The sequence below is a fragment of the Musca domestica genome, unplaced genomic scaffold (genome assembly GCF_030504385.1).
Source record: "Musca domestica strain aabys unplaced genomic scaffold, Musca_domestica.polishedcontigs.V.1.1 1, whole genome shotgun sequence".
In the NCBI taxonomy this organism is placed as follows: Eukaryota; Metazoa; Arthropoda; class Insecta; order Diptera; family Muscidae; genus Musca; species Musca domestica.
The window spans coordinates 3,302,995-3,322,702 of NW_026712114.1; the positions used below are offsets into that span (position 1 = coordinate 3,302,995).

General features: G+C 37.4%; 1 protein-coding gene across 1 annotated transcript in view; it reads left to right on the forward strand.

Moving 5' to 3' along the window:
- The window catches only part of LOC101894146 (uncharacterized), a 29,775-nt gene extending 22,616 nt beyond the window's left edge, over nucleotides 1-7,159 (forward strand). Inside the window, exon 4 of the mRNA XM_059132161.1 lies at nucleotides 5,550-7,159. Within this exon, the coding sequence (XP_058988144.1) occupies nucleotides 5,550-6,908 (1,359 nt within the window). The 3' untranslated portion in view covers nucleotides 6,909-7,159. The remainder of the gene's footprint in view (nucleotides 1-5,549) is intronic.
- The last annotated feature ends 12,549 nt before the right edge of the window (nucleotides 7,160-19,708 follow it).

Genomic DNA, 19,708 nt, shown 5'->3' on the forward strand with positions numbered 1-19,708 from the left:
AATGAATGAATGTGTGTGTATAGGTGGAAATATTGAAATTGCTTGATGCAATAAAGTGAGTCAGCTTTGCAGCGGACATGTTAGTTTATTTAAACAAGAAAATTCAGACTCCCACACATACACACACATACTTGTTTTCATCCAACGATTTTAAACATTTTATTGAAAATGTCCGAGTAGCAATGGAGGAAAATTGTTTGGAGGAGCAAAACGCTGGGCAAAAAGTTTAAAATAATATTTTTTAAGAAGAAATATTTTCGAATATTCCCTGAAAATCATTTCAATAAAGTGGAAGAACTCTGACAACACTATGCGACAACATTTTTTTTTTGCAAAAACTACTGGAAATATCCAGCAGATTATGAAAGTAGAGCTTCAAATATAAGACTCGTATATCGGCGTTTAGAATTTTTACATCGTAAATTTAAATTTATAGAGGGAGAAATTCTCCAACCTACTTTTTTTAAATTTTGGGAATGAGATTCCTTGCAGTCCTTTAATTTTAGATATATATCCAGTCTATAACACTGTGCTACACGAAAATAATTACAGAAAAAATTTTGAGGTACCAGAAGGAGTAGACCGATATATCCCATTTTCACAACGAATCGTTTGTTAGTGGAAATAAAGTCATGTGTAAAAAATATAAAAAGAACCTGATGCTTATTTCGGATTTTATAAATGTTTTTGTTATTCAAAACTTTGACCCTCTGTGGGAAAGTATCAGAAGGAATGGTCCGATCTCTACCGTTTTTTTAACAGATCATGTATTGATGGAAATATTCAGATGTACCAAGCCTAAATGGAATCCGATGTTAATTTCGCGTTTTAAGAGCTTATTGGGTATTCAAAATTTCGACCTTTTGTGGGGGAAGTACCAGAAGGAGAGGACCGATATAATCCATCTTAAAGCCAGATCTTGTATTAGTAGAAATAATGGGATGTGCGAAATTTTAAGACTTATAGAGGAGGCACTTGATGCAGTGGACCGATATTGTCGATTTTCACACCTGACCTAGACCTTACGCAAATATTAGGATTTGCAAAGTTGGACCGAACCGGATTACTGCTTCTCTTTCTGTGCAGAAAATATATTTTTTTTTAAAAAATTTCGACCATTTGTGGGGGATTTACCAGAAGGAGTGGACAGATATATTCCATCTTAACACCAGACCTTGGGATAATATAAATATTGGGATGAGTGAAATTTAAAGACAAGCGGACTCTTACATCACATTTTATGACAGTTGCAATTATTCAAAATTTTGACATTTGTGGGGGAGGTGCTTGATGGAGTGGTCTGACATTGCCCATTTTCACACCTGACCTAGAACTGACGCAAATATTAAGATTTGCAAAGTTGGAGCAAAATCGGATTATACCTTCTCTTTCTGTGCAAAAAATATACATTTGGAAAATTTCGACGTTTTGTGGGGGATGTACCAGAAGGAGTGGACCGATATTGCCCATCTCCGAACTCGATCTAAGTTTGACAAAGATATTACGATGTACGAAGTTTGAACCAAATCGAATACTCCCTTCGAGATTTATCGTTCGCACCAGCCAGACAGACAGACAGGCGGACGGACATCGCTAGATCGACTTCAAATGTTCTGAAACGGATTTGATTTAAAGAGACCTAGGGTCTAAAACCGTTATTTCGACTAGGCACATTTTCACCCTCTGTAGCCATTTGGCTGAGGATATAAAAAGTCGGAAATAGCTTAAAATTATCGAATAAGTTCGAATTGGTCACCTTTGGCACGAATTATGACCTTCAAATGGAAAATGAAACCGTCACACGCTGCCCGAATGTTGCTCTGCGGTATTTTGGCTCATTCCCGACGAAGCGCTTGCTTGAGGTGATCGACACTTTGGTATTTTTTAGTGCCAACCCTGCTTTCCAAAATACTCCAGACACAATAATCCAACGAATTTGTATGCGGATATTTTGGTGGCCTGGAAATGAAGCGAGGAAGCTCATTTTGTAATCATTCTTGGGTGGCGCGTGCTGAGTGCGATGGTGCTGAGTCCTGTTGGAATGTCCAAGATCTGCGGCCAAAATGTTTGCGTCCCCAAGGTTTTAATACGTCCTCCACAATATTTTCGCGATAATATTTGGCATTTATTCTGATGCCACGGTCGATTAATACGAGCGGAGAATAGCAATTAGCTGTTATGGCGGCCCACAGCATCACCATGGCCGGCGCATGAGTTCTGGTGGCCAACCGAAGGTGCACATTTTCAGCTGACCTCTTTGGCAAGTAGACACGATCATTTTGTTTGTTTACAAACTGCTGGATAACGATGTTTTCTCTTCGGAGAAAACCAAATTCGGCAGTTCACCACTTTCGGCCAAGCGAAGCAACTCTTTAGCTCTTATGAGTCTATTTTCTTTTTGTTGCGGTGTAAGTTCTTGCTCTTTTTGAAATATCAATGGCTTTACCCCGAGCTCATTTTTCAAAATTTCCGAATGGAATATTCCGATATGATCAGCTCACGAGCCACTGCGACGCGGGTTTCGATCAAGTCCCCTTCTTTACTTTTCGAACCATTTCTGCTGATGTTGCTGTTTTCTTCCGTCCACTTCTTTGACGTATGGCTATGCTACCAGTATCACGATAACGAGCGATGGTACAAGACACAAAAGATTTATTCACATTTAAATACTGGAGTGCTCTAACGATGATGATTTTTATTATGGTAACCAAATTCCGAAAGACATTGTAAATTTTACTTGAATCGGGCATACATATCGTGTTTGGGGCATAACATACATGAAATCGATCGAAATATGTATAAAATGGGAGCTATACCCAAACCTCGACCGATTTCACTATAATTTGACAATACTATTTTTGTACCAAATTTAGGGACTAATACCGAATGTCATTGGAATCGGACATACGTGTCGTGTTTGGTGCATCAAATATGTGAAATCGTTCGAAAATATATATGGGATCTAACCCAAACCTCAACCGATTTCAATATAATTTGGCAAATTTTTTTTGGTACCAAATTTCGTCTCTCACTCCGAATTTTATTGGAATCGGACGTAAATATAGCATTGAGTGCATCAAATACGTAAAAACGGCCGAAAATATATATGGGAGTTATATCGAAATCTTAACCGATTTCAATATAATTTGGCAATTTTTTTTGTTCCAAATTCCGTTACGCATTCCGAATTTGGAGAGTGTATCTGCAATCGATCAATAGATATATGCATATAAGATCTACATTTCTGGGAGATACCTCCGATTCTGATGCTATATCTCTAATTTCAAGATATACCCTAAAATATATATACCCTATGTTTCTTTCAAGCGATGAACTATTTTACTTGGAAATTTTATGGAAAATCTGTTCAGCGGTTTTCGAGTTCATAAATTACAAACAAAACAGTTCTAAATGGGCGATATAGGTCCACGTTTTCATATTGCTCCCATATAACGGTACCTCCCGATATTCGGTATTTTGATGTTTTTATCAACAATAATCACCGGAATTGTTTCATATTTGGCATTTGAAGTTCGAAATGGATACTACAGCCGGAGATAGAAAATTTTCTGTGCAAGTCCAGGTCTTCGAAAAGGCCCCATATATCAGTACCTCCTTATATTCGGTATTTTGACGATTTTAGGTACAATACTCACCGAAATTGTTTGAGATATCGTATTTGAAGTTCGTAATGGAAGTTACAGCCTGTGACAGAAAATTATCTATGCAGGTCCAGGTCTTCGTATAGCTCCTATATAACGGTAACTTCCTATGTACGGCATTTTGATGATTTTGGCCATATTATTCACCGTTTATTTCAAGTTTCGAATTTGAATATGGTAATGGCTTGTGACAAACAATGCCTATGTAGGTGCACATCGTACAGGCCCTAATATAACGAATATATTCTGTATTTTTAAAATTTTAACAGGATTTTTTAAGGATTTTATTTTTTGAAAATTTCCAAATGGTGGAGGGTATTCAAAATTCCGCCCGGCCGAACTTACCGCTTTTTAACTTGTTTTTAATTAGAATTAAAAAAAAACATAGTTCCGCTTTTAAGGTCATTAAAATGTTGTTTTCAATAATCTACGATTTTAGCTTACAGTCCTTAAAAAAATATATATTTCAAAATCCCGGATCATGATAACTCTTGAAATATTGAATATTATAACATCTAAGGCTCTGAAATTTCCTGGGCATTTTCAAAATTCACTGTAACATCTCAGAAAGACCCTGAAAAAAAATTAAAAAATTCTGAAAATTATTTTAATGAAAGTATTTATTTTATATAGTGATTTTTTAGAATCCTCCCGAAAAGATATGGGCCTAGCAATAGCATCAAACGGCCATTAAACAAGTTTACCGATCACAAAATTATTTTCCTCCATTTATCCATGTTTCTTTTTTGATCAGCCTTTAAATAGTTTTACGGATCACGAGAAAGTACTCCTCCATCTTCTCTACCTCCATTAATCCACTATTTTTATACCCTCCACCATAGTATGGAGGGAGTTTATCATTCCGTCCGTCTTTTCGTCTCTCCGTTTGTGGAAACCACTATAGTTTCCGAACGAAATGAAGTCGGTTGATAAAATTTTACTAAACTGTGTATTATGTCTGCAGGACTTTTGGTATTGAAAATGGGCCATGTAGGTTCACGTCTTCGTATAGCTCCCATATAACGGTACCTTCCCAAATTCGGTATTTTGATGATTTTAGCGCATTATTTACCGGAATTGTTTCAAATTTGGTATTTGAAGTTCGTAATAGATAATTCGGCTTAGGACAGAAAATGGGCCATGTAGGTCCATGTCTTCGTATAGCCCCCATATAACGGTACCAGCCGATATTCGGTATTTTGATGATTTTAGCGACATTATTTACCGGAATTATTTCAAATTTTGTATTTGAAGTTCGTAATGGATACTACAGCCTATGCCAGAAAATCGTCGGTGCAGGACCACGTTTTATAACCCCCATGGTACCACCCTATATTTTGATGATTTTAGCTACATTATAAACAGACTTTTTCAAGTTTCGCATTTGAATATTGTAATATTCAAAGTTGTAATATTCATATAGACCCTAATATACGGCTACATTCGGTATTTTTAAGATTTTAACAGAATTTTTAACGGATTTTTTTTGAAAAAATGTTGAATTTGTACCAAATTGTGGAGGGTATTCAAAGTTCGGCCCAGCCGATCTTACAACCAAATTAGGCCTGAAAATAAGTATGCCAAATTTGATCGAAATCGGTTCAGACATAGCTATAGCTCCCATATATATTGTTCATCCGATTTGTTATTTTTGTCCTCCGCAGCCGTTATATGCACTCTGTAACAACGATATTCTGGGGAAAAATAGCAAATACAGCTCAGAAATACATTTGCTAAATTTTATCGAGATCGGTTCAGATTTGGATGTAGCTCCCAAATATAACTTCGTCCGATTAGCCTTTACAGCTTTTTTCTTCTTTTCAATTAAATTTTTTTTAAATGAACTGCAATTTTCTTCTCCTTTTTCTTCATTTCTTTTCATTGCAGAGTTTATGTGCCGCTCCCATGCCGCAAACATTACAACGCCTCTCCACAATCGTCCAATGCGTACTTAACGTTCTGGAATGTCCGGTTTGTCGTGACACAATCACTCCACCCGCCATGCAATGCCAAAATGGTCATTTGTTGTGTGTCGAGTGTCGTATTCGAGCTGAAAATTGTCCCGTTTGCCGAGATCGTTATTATCCACGGCCGGCTTTAATTGCTGAACAACTCCAAACGGCCATAACGAGTGCCTTCGATTTATGTCGCAACGAAGATAAAGTGCGTCAGAAAATCTTTGGACGCCATAATAGACAATTGCAGATGGTTAAGACCACACTGGAATGTGTTGCCTTAAAGAGGCAACTTCATAAATCCCCGGAATGGTCGTCATTGGCGACCATGTCATTGATGCCAGAGAGGACCCGAGTCCAGAGGTCAATGGTGGAGGTGGTTTCGTCGGAGGGAAAACATAAAACAGATATGTCTCAGAGCTCGCAACGAAGCAAACGAATGGCAACGAATGGGCGCTGCAATAAATTGCTAACGAAACTGTTCAATTTCAAGGCATATTCAATGGAAAATCTAACAAATAACATCGATACAAATGCAAATGCTGTCAGTGACACGGTCAACCGATCAATATTATCCGGGTTAGAAGAAGCTTATCAAGTCAAACGAGGAGGAGGAGGATGTGGGGGACTCCAGGAACAATGTGAACTTGCAACAGCCAAACATCAGCTAAACACAAATCAATTTCAGGGAGAAGATTTTATGGCAACAACTGTTGAACGACAATGTCAGCCAGCCCCCGGGACAAGGCAGAAACAACCATTCGAACACCAAACGCATCCAACAAATTGCAACAATGATGTGAACATAAATTCAAACACTGATTGTCGTAGCAAACAAATACTTTCGAGGAGCAGCAGGCATTTTTCATTATCGTCAAGTGATTTAACAATGGAGCAGACAGCAGCAACAACAACAACAATAAAATTTCCGCCAATGACGAGAACTAAATCTATGGCAATAATAACCAATGAAGTTGCAATCCAACCGTCGAGTTGTCTCTCCAACACGGCACCCATATTTTCTCCTTCTCTCTTTCAAAACAAAACCTCACCAATTTGGTTTCAACGTCGACCTTTTCCCAAACACTATGAACAGACCATTCGGAACATAGCTGCCAGGCATTGTCAGCTGAATTTGAGAAAAGATAGTCCCTTGTCTTTAGCCAGCAAATTGTATCACCATAGCGATAATGAAGATGATGCCATCTGCGAGGGCGATAATATTTCTTCAACTCCATCTTCGACTAATCCCACAACACCTTCAACAATTTCCCTAAAATCCTTGAGTTGATTTTAGGCGTAGTCGGTGGTGTTATTTGGGAATTTTCGCAGCCGCCTACCTTTGTGGCAAAGATGTATCCTTTCAGAGGAACCGTAAACTTTAGTCGCTATTTGAGGTTGGTGATAATATCAAACTGATAAACGAAAGGGATTCCTTCTTTTTTTTTTTTGGTAGATGTGTTGAGATGTTTTTGTTTCCTTTAAATGAGTATTAATTAATGTTAATTTTGTTGTTGTTGTTGGTAATATATTTGCATCTTGTATATAGTGTATGTTTATACTATTTATAAATAGAATAATTAAAAAGAAAAATAAATAACTGTTTACTTTTTCATTGGAAATCGCAAGGTTTGGGGTGGGAAATTCCATGTGAAGTTGAGAGCAAAGAGTAGGTAAATAAGCAAAGTTGTGGAATTGTCGATTTTCGAGTGAAGATCAGCCATAAGCATTGCAAAAGCTACAAATACATCCGAAAAAAGTCACAGTTTGGTGCCGTTGAATACTAAATACTGACATTTTTATACCCTCGTATCGTATAAAAACTGAAAAATTTTCTGATTTTTCAGTTGCTCTACAGGTCGCAATTACAGACCAATCGACTAGGAATTTAGCAGGGCTTGAGCTTAAGGCTGGGCAGAAGTCTTCCAATTTTGATGGCAATCGGGCAATATTTAGTGGGTAAAATAGGCCATAACATTTGTGTTAAGTAAAAGCCAAATTTCCCATTAAACCTCGAATATTTTTAATCCCGGCGAAATCACAAATAGACGAACAGTTCTGATCGTTACGTAGATGCTGATAGTAAATATATCGAATATATATAGCGACATATACACAATGTTTATATACAAAGGAAGGCGATGTCAGCTAGAAGGCTTATATCTCAAGAATGACTGGATCGATTCTGAGAAATTTGTAACATTTTTTATTTTTTCATATTTTGTATCGCATGCGATTTTTTCAATTTGACTTAATATATTGAAGTGTATATTTTGTAAAGCGAAGTACACTTTTAAATTTTTGGTTAAGCAAGTAAATATTTTGAGAGAAACTCAAAAAACAATAGGTCTCTGACCCTTACTTCGTGAAAAATTTGATGATCAGTAAATTTCTTTTTGCGATGATCGTACAATATTAAAGGGGTTGAAATGGACAAAATAGTGAACAATGTCCTCATATTGCAGTTGCTCTACAGGCCGCAATTATAAACCAATCAACGCGGAATTTTGGATGGAGTTAGAGTTTAGGGCTGGACAGAAGCTTACCAATTTGAACTGTCATCGGTCAATATTTAATGGATAAAACAAACCATAACTTTAATGTCGAAAAATACGAAAATTTCCACAAAACCGCGAATATTTTTAATCTCGGCCAAATCACAAATTGATTAGAAGATCACCACTGACCATTACAGTGATGCTGATAGCCTACATATCGGTTATGTAGCGACATAGGCACAATTTTCACTAATTTGTAATGGGGTCTTGCCAGAAAGGGGTAAAATCTAAGAAAATCGCGTAAAAATCTGCCAACGAAAAAGTGATAATTTTTTGTTATATTTTTTCAATTATTGCCATATTTTTTATCGCATGCGATATTTTCAATTTGAATTACAGTTTTGAATTGTACATTTTCAAAAACTTTTCTACACCCTGCAACATTGTGTGTTGAGGGTGTTATATACAGGTCACAATTATTGTCTGATCCTAACGAAATTTGGCATAAGGGTAGGTTTAGGTTCAGAATTAAATCCTATTATTTTTGAAGATATACATTCGGACAGAGGCTATACAGGTCCCAATTGAAAATCAATCGACACGAAATTTTGGAGGTTAAGGACAGGGAATTTGTCGAGCATTTTGGATGATCATTGGATTATATTTAGTTGTAAAATTGACCACAATTTTGGTGTGAAATTGTTTTGAATACCTGACAACACGACGTAGTGAGTAAATATTGGGCAAATGTCCTCGGTCAAATGCCTAAAGATAACACCTGGGCAGGGCCCTATGAGATTATTTCAAAAACGAAATCTTTCAAAATGGATTTGGACATAAGGGGACTTGTAACTTATTGTAGTGTTGTTGGGTATCACATGGTCGGTCCCGCACGACCATAGCCTTTGCTTACTTGTTTATTATTGGAAATCGCAGGTCGATTTTTTTCTGCCAAATATTTCTGCCAAATATTTCGGCCTTATTTTGCTCTATACTTCGCAATTAATTAAAATTTGATACAGACATTTTTTTCGAACTAAGCTCATTTTTGCCTCAAAGAGTACGTAAATAAGCAAAATTTTCAAATTGTGGATTTTGGAGTGAAGATCAGCTACCAATACATCCGGAAAATGTGACAGTTTGGTGCCGTTGAATACTGACATTTTTTATCAGGGTCAAATAAGTGTGCGAGGGTGAAATTACGTACTTAAAAACCTACTAAAAGTACTAAGTGGTTGTAAATTGTGTTATATACCTGCTACTATAAATTACATCAGAATTCGATTATAAGAACTTCGTACGGTGAATTTCAAAACAGTACAATTTTACTCTAATGAAGAAAATACAACATCTGGACACTTTTTATACCCTACACCACAAGGTGGTCAAGGTATTATGTCTTTGTGCATTCGTTTGTCACAGACAAAAGGAAACGAGATAACCCCATAGTTCCTTTTGATGATCTGCATTGAATCACATTCTGAGTCGATTTATGCATGTCCGTCCGTCCGGCTGACTGTCTTTCCGTCCATCCATGTATTTTTGTAAACAAAGTACAGGTCGCATTTATTGTCCGATCCAGATGAAATTTTGCACAGATCATTTGTTTGGCTCAAGTACGAACCCTATTGAAACTGGAGATAATCACTCAAAATTTAGATGTAGCTCCCACATATATATCCGTCCGATTTGCCTTTTATTGTGCATCAAACGTGTAATATCAGCCCGAAAAATATGGAATTTTGCACATACAACCAAATTAGGCCTAAATCGGAAATCGGTTCAGATATAACTATAGCTCCCACATATATTGTTCATCCGACTTGTTATTTTTGTTCTCCGCAGCCGTAATATACAATCTGTAACAACAATATTTGGGGAAATATATCAAATACAGCTCAGAAATGCATTTGCTCAATTTCATTGAGATCGGTTCAGATTTGGATATATGTCCCCTATATAATTTCGTCCGATTTACATTTTATTGTGCACCAAATGTCTAATATTTTTCCAAATGGGATGAAATTTGACACTTACGACCGAATTGAGTCTAGAAGCTTGTATGTCAAATTTGATCGAAATCAGTTCAGATATAGCTATAGCTCCCATATATATTGTTCATCCGATTTACTTATTTTTGTCCTCCGCAGCCGTAATATGCACTCCGTAACAAGAATATTTAAGGAAATATATCAAATACAGCTCAGAAATATCTTTGCTAAATTTTATCGAGATCGGTTCAGATTTGGATATATGCCATATATAACTTGATCCGATTTAATTTTATTGTGCACCAAACGTCTAATATTTGCCCAAATGGGAGGGAATTTGGCACTTACGACCGAATTGAGTCTAGAAGCTAGTATGTCAAATTTGGTGAAGATCGGTTCAGATATAGCTATAGCTACCATATATACTGTTTATCCGATTTGTTATATTTGTTACCCACAGCCGTAATATGCACTCCGTAAAAACGATATTCAGGGAAATATATGAAATACAGCTCAGAAATATATTTGCCAAATTTTATAGAGATCGGTTCAGATTTGGATATAGCTCCCATATATAACTTCGTCCGATTTACAATTTAATTGTGCACCAAACGTTTAATATTTGCCCAAATTGGATGGAATTTGGCACTTACGACCGAATTAGGCCTGAAAAAAAGTCTGCAAAATTTGATCGAAATCGGTTCAGATATAGCTATAGCTCTCATATATATTGTTCATCCGATTTGTTATATTCGTTACCCATAGCCGTAATATGCACTCCGTAACAACAATATTCAAGGAAATATATGAAATACAACTCAGAAATATGTTTGCCAAATTTTATAGAGATCGGTTCCGATTTGGATATAGCTCCCATATATATCTTTATCCGATTTCAAATTAATTGTGCACCAAATGGGCAATACAAGTCCAAATTTAAAAGATACAAATGCTTCGACATATTTAGTCCTTTGAACTTTAAATTATAATCATAGTGTGTATGATTGAATTCTCCATAAAAACTTTTAATGGTTATGCGGAGCTCTACTAAATTAGCAAAGTGGTGTAGGGTATCATAAAACCGACCCCGTCCGACTTTAAGACTTTCTTTACTTGTTTATCATCAGAGTTGTACAATGTTCGCAATTGGCACCGAAGGACATGATTTCGACGACAAAAATGTCACCATATATTTTTGAGAAAAAATATAATATACATTTCTTTTCATGTAGTTCGGAAAAAATAATTAATTTTCCCTTGCAAAGAAGCCCTTGTAAAATATAATTAAAATCTCAAAGCCATAGAATAATGACATCTTGTTACCGGGATCTTTGATTACAAAACGAAAACAAATTCATTAACTGCATTAAATCATGTACTTCACCTTTGCATTGCAGGGCCGTGCCGAGCCGCGCGATGCATTGCAATTCAATGCCATGCATCTTAATAAACCGTTACATTAATTAATTTCCACTAATTTATATTCACTATTCCGCATTAATTGACAATATTTCTACGTTAAGGCTACACGACACCGCCACCACACCAAGCAACCAACCATCCGCGGTATTTAAATTATCCATCGATGGTGGGTGGTGGGGTGAGGGGTACGGCCTTTGGCAGTGTATACTCTTAATGTCAATAGATCAATTAAAATTAAATTAAAACTAAGAAATGTAGCTGTTTCCTTCCAAACATAATGAAGATGAATTAGAAATGTATAATCCGGCTATGCAAACGGAATCATGGTGAGAGAGTTGGAGGCGGCAATGCCACCAGAAAGCCAACCGCAATACGACGCCAAAGAACGATGACAAACTATGAGGAATCACAGCATTGTGTGCGAGAGAGAGAGCGAGAAGTTTGCATAATGGAAAGCAATTAAAAAGCCACCAAATGGAAATGCATTTTGCCAATGGCTAGAAGCGAATTGAAAGAGTGGCCTAAGCAAAGAGTTTTATAAGAGAAACATTTGAACCATACATTTGGTATTTTAGTTCATTTTAATTTATGACAGCAGGTGAAAAATAACACATGCATAACATCCTAACAATAGTTACCAACTAACACTCAATATCAGCCATTACCTACCACACTACTCTCTAACAATACCAACACAACATCACCAACTTTCAACCCCAGCAATGTTACCCAAGCAACGCAATAGAACGACGAACAATTCAACCACAATATGCAATGCTTACACCGTGTCTCGTGAATTAGAATATCATAACATCGTATGAGAAATAATTCTCATTGACTTGGTTGTGGTGGTAACATATAGAGTTTTCGTTTAGGTGGATAGAACACCATAAGAACCCACCTTTCCGCGGCATAGCTGTTTATACCGACGGTTCAAAGATGGAGTGTGGTACGGGAGCTGGTGTCTTCTGCGATACACTTAATGTTCGTGAATCCTACAAGCTTGGAAACAACTGTAGCGTATTTCAGGCGAAAATCTTTGCGGTCAAAAAAGGCCACAGACCTGCTGGTCATGAGGAGCACTGAGGACAGCGGTCCGGTGACTATTTATGTCGATAGTCAAGCGGCACTGAAGTCCTAAAATTCCTTTACTATCAAGTCTAGGGCTGTTTTGAACTGCAGGGAAGCCTTGGAGAAGACTGGGTTGTCCATCAAGCTCTGCAGACGAATTGGCCAGGCTAGGATCCGAATCAACTACAATTGAAGTAGACAACTCGGTTAAACCACCACTGTGCCATTTCCTACAGGTCATTCACAGACATTACTCTGAGAGAGTCCAACAAAAATGGCTGGACGAAGTGGGATGCACCATCTCCAAAAGAATCTGGCCCACACTCCCAGACAAGAGAACAAGTTCGTTGATGTCATTGTCAAAACCTTATTTAAAACTTGTGGTGGGTATCATTACAGGTCATTGTAAGGTGACGACTATGACCTCGAAATAGGACAGCTTCGACATTGACTACTGTAAGACTAGTGGGAGAACTAGTGTCACGTTATCTGTCTTCTTTTTCTAACACTGACCCTATAATAATCTTTCAATTACCCAGAAGATTCAAGTGACTAAAGACGACACGGCAAACTCCTCAGCCGTTGATCATACTCTACAACTCTATCTCTTATCTTCACCTCTTCTACCAACCACTTTTTCCTCTTTTCTTAACATTCTCCTAGGATGAACACAGTGGACCTATAGGTCTCTGAGTGGAGCGGTTGGCATATGGTAACCGCGCGTCTTTTACCCTAACCTAACCTAGGTGGATAGAACAGGCTTGTTACAGCAGAGGGTTTGCGTTGAGAGTAGTAGATGCTGTAATGTCGAAAGCGTTGACCCGTCCTCAATCTAACAGAATATTAACCTGGTAATTTTTTATATCCTCCACCATACCAAAGAGGGTATATTAACTTTGTCATTCCGTTTGTAACTCCTCGAAATACTCACGTAAGACTCAACAAAGTATATATATTCCTGATCAGCGTAAAATTCTATGTCGGTTCAGCGATGTCGGTCTGTCTCTTTGGGCCAAATCCGTTTCAGAACATTTGGAGTCGATCTAGCGATGTCCGTCCGTCTGCTTGGCTGGTGCGCACGCTAACTCTCGAAGTGAATATTCGATTTGGTCCAAACTTGGGAAATCGTAATATTTTTGTCGAACTTAGATCGAGTTCGGAGATGAGCAATATCGGTCCACTTCTTCTGGTACCTCCCCCACAAAAAGTCGACATTTTTAAAATATATATTTTTTGCAAAGAAAGAGAAAAGATAATCCGATTTCGCTCCAACTTTGCAAATCCTAATATTTGCGTCAGTGCTAAGTTGGGTGTACAGTATCGGTCCACTCCATCAATACTCCCCTACAAATGGTCAACATTTTGAATAATTACAACGCTCATAACATGTGATGTAAAAGTCCGATTGTCTTCAAATTTCACACATCCCAACATGGTCTGGTGTTAAGATGGAATATATCGGTACACGCCTTCTGGTACCTCCCTCACTCAAGGTCGAAATTATGAATATTCATTAAGCTCATAAAAAGCGAAATTGACATATGATTCCATTCAAGACTTGGAACATCCCAAAATTTTCATCACATCAATCGGACGTGGCATCAGAATAAATACCGAATATTATCGCGAAAATATTCTGGAGGGAGTATTAAAGCTTGGGCACGCAAACATTTTGTCCGCAGACCTTGTACATACGTTGGACTATTGTGTCTGGAGTATTTCGGAAAGCAAGGTTGGGACTAAAAAATACTAAAGTGTCGATTACCTCAAGCAAGCGCTTCGCCGGGAATGGGCCAAAATGCCACAGAGTAACATTCGGGCAGCGTGTGACGGTTTCATTTACCGTTTTAAAACCATAATTCGTGCCAAAGGTGACCAATTTGAACAAATATAAACTTATTTTAAAATTTGATGCTATTTCCGACATTTTTTGCTTTCATTCAATAAAACTTAAAAAAAATGTAAAAATTATGGCGTTTTACTTTGTTGCCGATTTTTGTAATCTCACCCGGTATATGCAGCTATATCTGCAATGAATGAAAGTCAACCCTGTTCTGGCGATATATTTGACATAACTAACAAAATATGATTCCCAATTTTGTATAGCAGCACCCATCGAATTGAACCTCAGTTATATTTTCAATAAACGCATAAAATGGAATAGAAGAAGTAATTATTGCAGTCAATATTGTATAATTTAGCTCTTGGATACATTGACAAACCAGTTGTTTTGCCTCTCTCTATGTCATCTTGTTTTCATTTTTTTTACCATCGACTGAGGCCACTGCTGATGCTGATGAAGAAGTCTTTGATAAAAAAGGGACGGCCCCATAGAAAACGTATTCAATTAACACCCAGAACAAAGTGCAAAGTTACAAAATTAAAAGTGATTCCCCCCTCCCCTCGTTTTCTTATTGATAAGGCAATCTACGACAGCGAGGCTACAAGGACTTCAAGTGAAAAATCCTTGCAATGAAATTTCTTATTGCAATTTTCTCAAATTAGAACACTGATTAAAAAATGAAGAGAGAGAGAGAGAGGCTTTGTAAATATTCCAAGGATGACTGAAGATAATGAATAAATAAGGACATAAACGATGAAGCATAAAAAGAAGGGAAATGGAAGGAAGCAAGAAATGAAGAAAATATTGTGGTGCAACAACAGCTAGAAAATGAGTTGGGTTAATGTTTCTGGAAATTGCTATCACTTGCAGGGTGAGACTTTTCAATCACATTGACACTTTGTTAACAGAGTTAATAGGCAAAGTTCCTGAAAAGAGTGTTAATGTTTTTGAAGAGAATTTTTTCAAGATTTTAATTAGGGAAATAGCTTTAATATCTTAGAGGCTCATACTGGCGTAAAAAAAACAAGTAAAAAAGCAGCTAAGTTCTGCCGGGTCGAACTTTGAATGCCCTCCACCATTTGGAACGAATTTGGAAATTTTCAAAAAATAAAATCCGTTACAAATTATGTTAAAATCCTAAAAATACCGAATAAAGCCGTTACATGCTTTGTTTGTCATAAGCCATTGCCATATTCAAATTCAAGACTTGAAATAAACGGTGAATAATGAGCTAAAATCATCAAAATACCGTATATAGGGAGGTGCCGTTACATCGGAACTATACGAAGACCTGGACCTGCATAGCCAATTTTCTGTCACAGGCTGTAGCATGCGTTACGAACTTCAAATACGAAATCTCAAACAATTTCGGTGAGTAGTACCTAAAATCATTAAAATACCGAATATCAGGAGGTACCGTTATATGGGGGCTATACGAAGACCTGGACCTGCCTAGACAATTTTCTGTCACAGACTGTAGTTCCCATTACGAACTCTAATTACGTAATTTGAAACTTCTCCGGCAAATAATGTCGCCAAAATTATCAAAATACCGAATATCGGGAGGTACCGTTATATGAAGGCTATACGAAGACCTGGACCTGCCTAGACAATTTTCTGTCACAGACTGTAGTTCCCATTACGAACTCTAATTACGTAATTTGAAACTTCTCCGGCAAATAATGTCGCTAAAATCATCAAAATACCGAATAACGGGAGGTACCGTTATATGGGGGCTATACGAAGACCTGGACCTGCCTAGACAATTTTCTGTCACAGACTGCAGTTCCCATTACGAACTCTAATTACGTAATTTGAAACTTCTCCGGCAAATAATGTCGCCAAAATCATCAAAATACCGAATAACGGCAGGTACCGTTATATGGGGGCTATACGAAGACCTGGACCTGCCTAGACAATTTTCTGTCACAGACTGCAGTTCCCATTACGAACTCTAATTACGTAATTTGAAACTTCTCCGGCAAATAATGTCGCCAAAATCATCAAAATACCGAATAACGGGAGGTACCGTTATATGGGGGCTATACGAAGACCTGGACCTGCCTAGACAATTTTCTGTCACAGACTGTAGTTCCCATTACGAACTCTAATTACGTAATTTGAAACTTCTCCGGCAAATAATGTCGCCAAAATCATCAAAATACCGAATAACGGGAGGTACCGTTATATGGGGGCTATACGAAGACCTGGACCTGCCTAGACAATTTTCTGTCACAGACTGCAGTTCCCATTACGAACTCTAATTACGTAATTTGAAACTTCTCCGGCAAATAATGTCGCCAAAATCATCAAAATACCGAATAACGGGAGGTACCGTTATATGGGGGCTATACGAAGACCTGGACCTGCCTAGACAATTTTCTGTCACAGACTGTAGTTCCCATTACGGACTCTAACTACGTAATTTGAAACTTCTCCGGCAAATAATGTCGCCAAAATCATCAAAATACCGAATATCGGGAGGTAACGTTATATGGGGGCTATACGAAAACCTGGACCTGCCTAGACAATTTTCTGTCACAGACTGTAGTTCCCATTACGAACTCTAATTACGTAATTTGAAACTTCTCCGGCAAATAATGTCGCCAAAATCATCAAAATACCGAATATCGGGAGGTAACGTTATATGGGGGCTATACGAAGACTTGGACCTGCCTAGACAATTTTCTGTCACAGACTGCAGTTCCCATTACGAACTCTAATTACGTAATTTGAAACTTCTCCGGCAAATAATGTCGCCAAAATCATCAAAATACCAAGGTACTGATATGTGGGGCCTATACGAAGACCTGGACCTGCATAGACAATTTTCTGTCACAGACTGTAGTTCCCATTACGAACTCTAATTACCTAACGTGAAACTTCTCCGGCAAATAATGTCGCCAAAATCATCAAAATACCGAATATCGGGAGGTACCGTTATATGGGGGCTGTATGAAGACGTGGACCTGCACAGACAATTTTCTGTCAGAGGCTGTAGTATTCACTACGAACTTCAAATACCAAAGTACTCCTTGTGTGGAATCTCGGACAATTTCATTAAAATGTGTGACAACAATCATCTGAATATCGGGAGTTACCGATATATGGGGGATATACGGTATCATGGAAATATATAAACAATTATCTTTCAGGGTGGAAATACTCCATGTGTAGAATTTCAGAAAATTCTATTGAAAAAATGTGGGTATAATCATCAAAATACCGAATATGAGTGGTACCTTTATATGGGGGCTATACGATATCGTAAATGGATATCGAACTTGACATGCCTGTACACAAAAGAACGATGTGTGCAAAATTCGCTTTGACTCTAGCGTGATTACAACTGACGGACAGACGGACGTACGGACAGGGCAAAATCGTCTTAGCCGACATGATCCATAGTTTGTACAATTGATTCTGCATGTAACCCATCGGACTGCAAAATAAAACTATATTTAAATTTTGCGAAATAAAATATTTGAGGCCCTTTCTGTGTGGACCTAAAATTGTTTGGCCTGGGAACCCAAAATGCATGCGGGATTTTGGGTTCCAGAATACTATACCACCACCTAGAATTTTCTACTTCCCAGATTGGCTGTTGCACAGTGTATTTCATTTAACAAATATTATTCCCAAACATTAAAACATAAACCCGTGTTCCCAATACCCATACCCCATTATTTACTCAAAATCATTGTGTCACTTATTCACAGCATTTTTCAATTACAAGACACCGATGTGAAAAGCTCTAGCCGAATAGAACAAAAGTAACAACGGCAAAAAAAAAAACGAACACAAAATCAAACAGAAACGTTGTTGTCACACCAATGGAGACTTTGATAGCAGCTACCAGTCATCACCACAGCTTTTGCTGCTGGTATTGGCATCAAATATTGAAAGTGTTGATTACATGTTGGAAACTCGATTAAGTGGTAATAATAGAGTAATGGATGCTGTCACGGAAACGGAAATGCAAACGTCACATAACAGCGGCTACTAATGACAACAAGAGTACCACTTCTGCGTCTCTGCCTCTAGCTCGCCAACGACTCGAAACGCCCATTTACCATGGAAAGGGAAGCAACAAAAGAAAAAAAAAACGGAGAAGAGACTATGAAGACATTACAGCAAGTGTAGGAAAGAACGAACAGCGTAAGACATGCAACGGGGTCAAATGTGCATTCTTTGGAGGCAAGGCGACACACAACTGGTCGTTATCAAATAATGCCAACAACAGCAACATTTATAGCAAAATAATCGTTGCAAAGGAATAAAAAAAAAATACTCGATGTTGAATTTAAAAAAACAAGGAAGGACCACCTCGGAAGAGTCATAGAGACTGAATTTTTAGACATTGAGAATAGATAAAAATAGAGAATGCTAATGGTGTCAAAAAATTAATGGAGGGCTCGGAAAAATCATTGAAGGAAAATGTAAATTTTTGTTAAAAAAAATATCAGACATTTGTTTGAAAATATTTTAATAGTTTTCATACTGATTTTTAGGGAACTAAAGTAAAATGAAGAATTTAAACGTCTTATTTTGTAAATTAAAAAAAGTATTGTTTCAACCGTTCCCTATATCTTGAGGAGCATATCTATGTGTGTTCCTCCCTTAGTTTATGTTAATTTACATCTCTCTGTGGGTCAAAATATTGAGATTTGGGATCCAAATAAAAGCCTATATATTTTTATACCCTACAATACTATGTGTTGAGGGTATTATAAGTTTGATGTGGCCAAAAATTATGTAACACCTCGAAATATTGGTTTCCCGCATAGGAAAGTATATATGGATCTTCCTATCTCACCGAGAGGAGTCGATCTAGCTATGTATGTCCTATGTCCGTCCGTATGTCGGTCTGTCCATGTTAATTTGTAATCAAGCTACAGGTAGCAATTATGAACCGATCCTTACGAAATTGAAAATGGAGGTGGGGGTATGGTCAGAATAGAACCAAATTGTTTTTGGAGATGATCGCACGATATTTAGGTGTTGATCCAAAAACAGAATAATTTTCTGATTTTGCAGTTGCTTATAGGCTACAATTATTAACCAATCGACGCGAAAATTTACATTGAGTTAGAGTTTGAGATTGGGCAGAAACCTACCAATTTGACCATCGGACAATAATTAACGGATAAAATAGACCATAACTTTTATGTAAGAAAATAGGAATATTTCCACTAAACCGCGAATATTTTCAATCCCACGAAATCGGATATATAGCAAAATAAGTACAATATATATGTAAATGAAT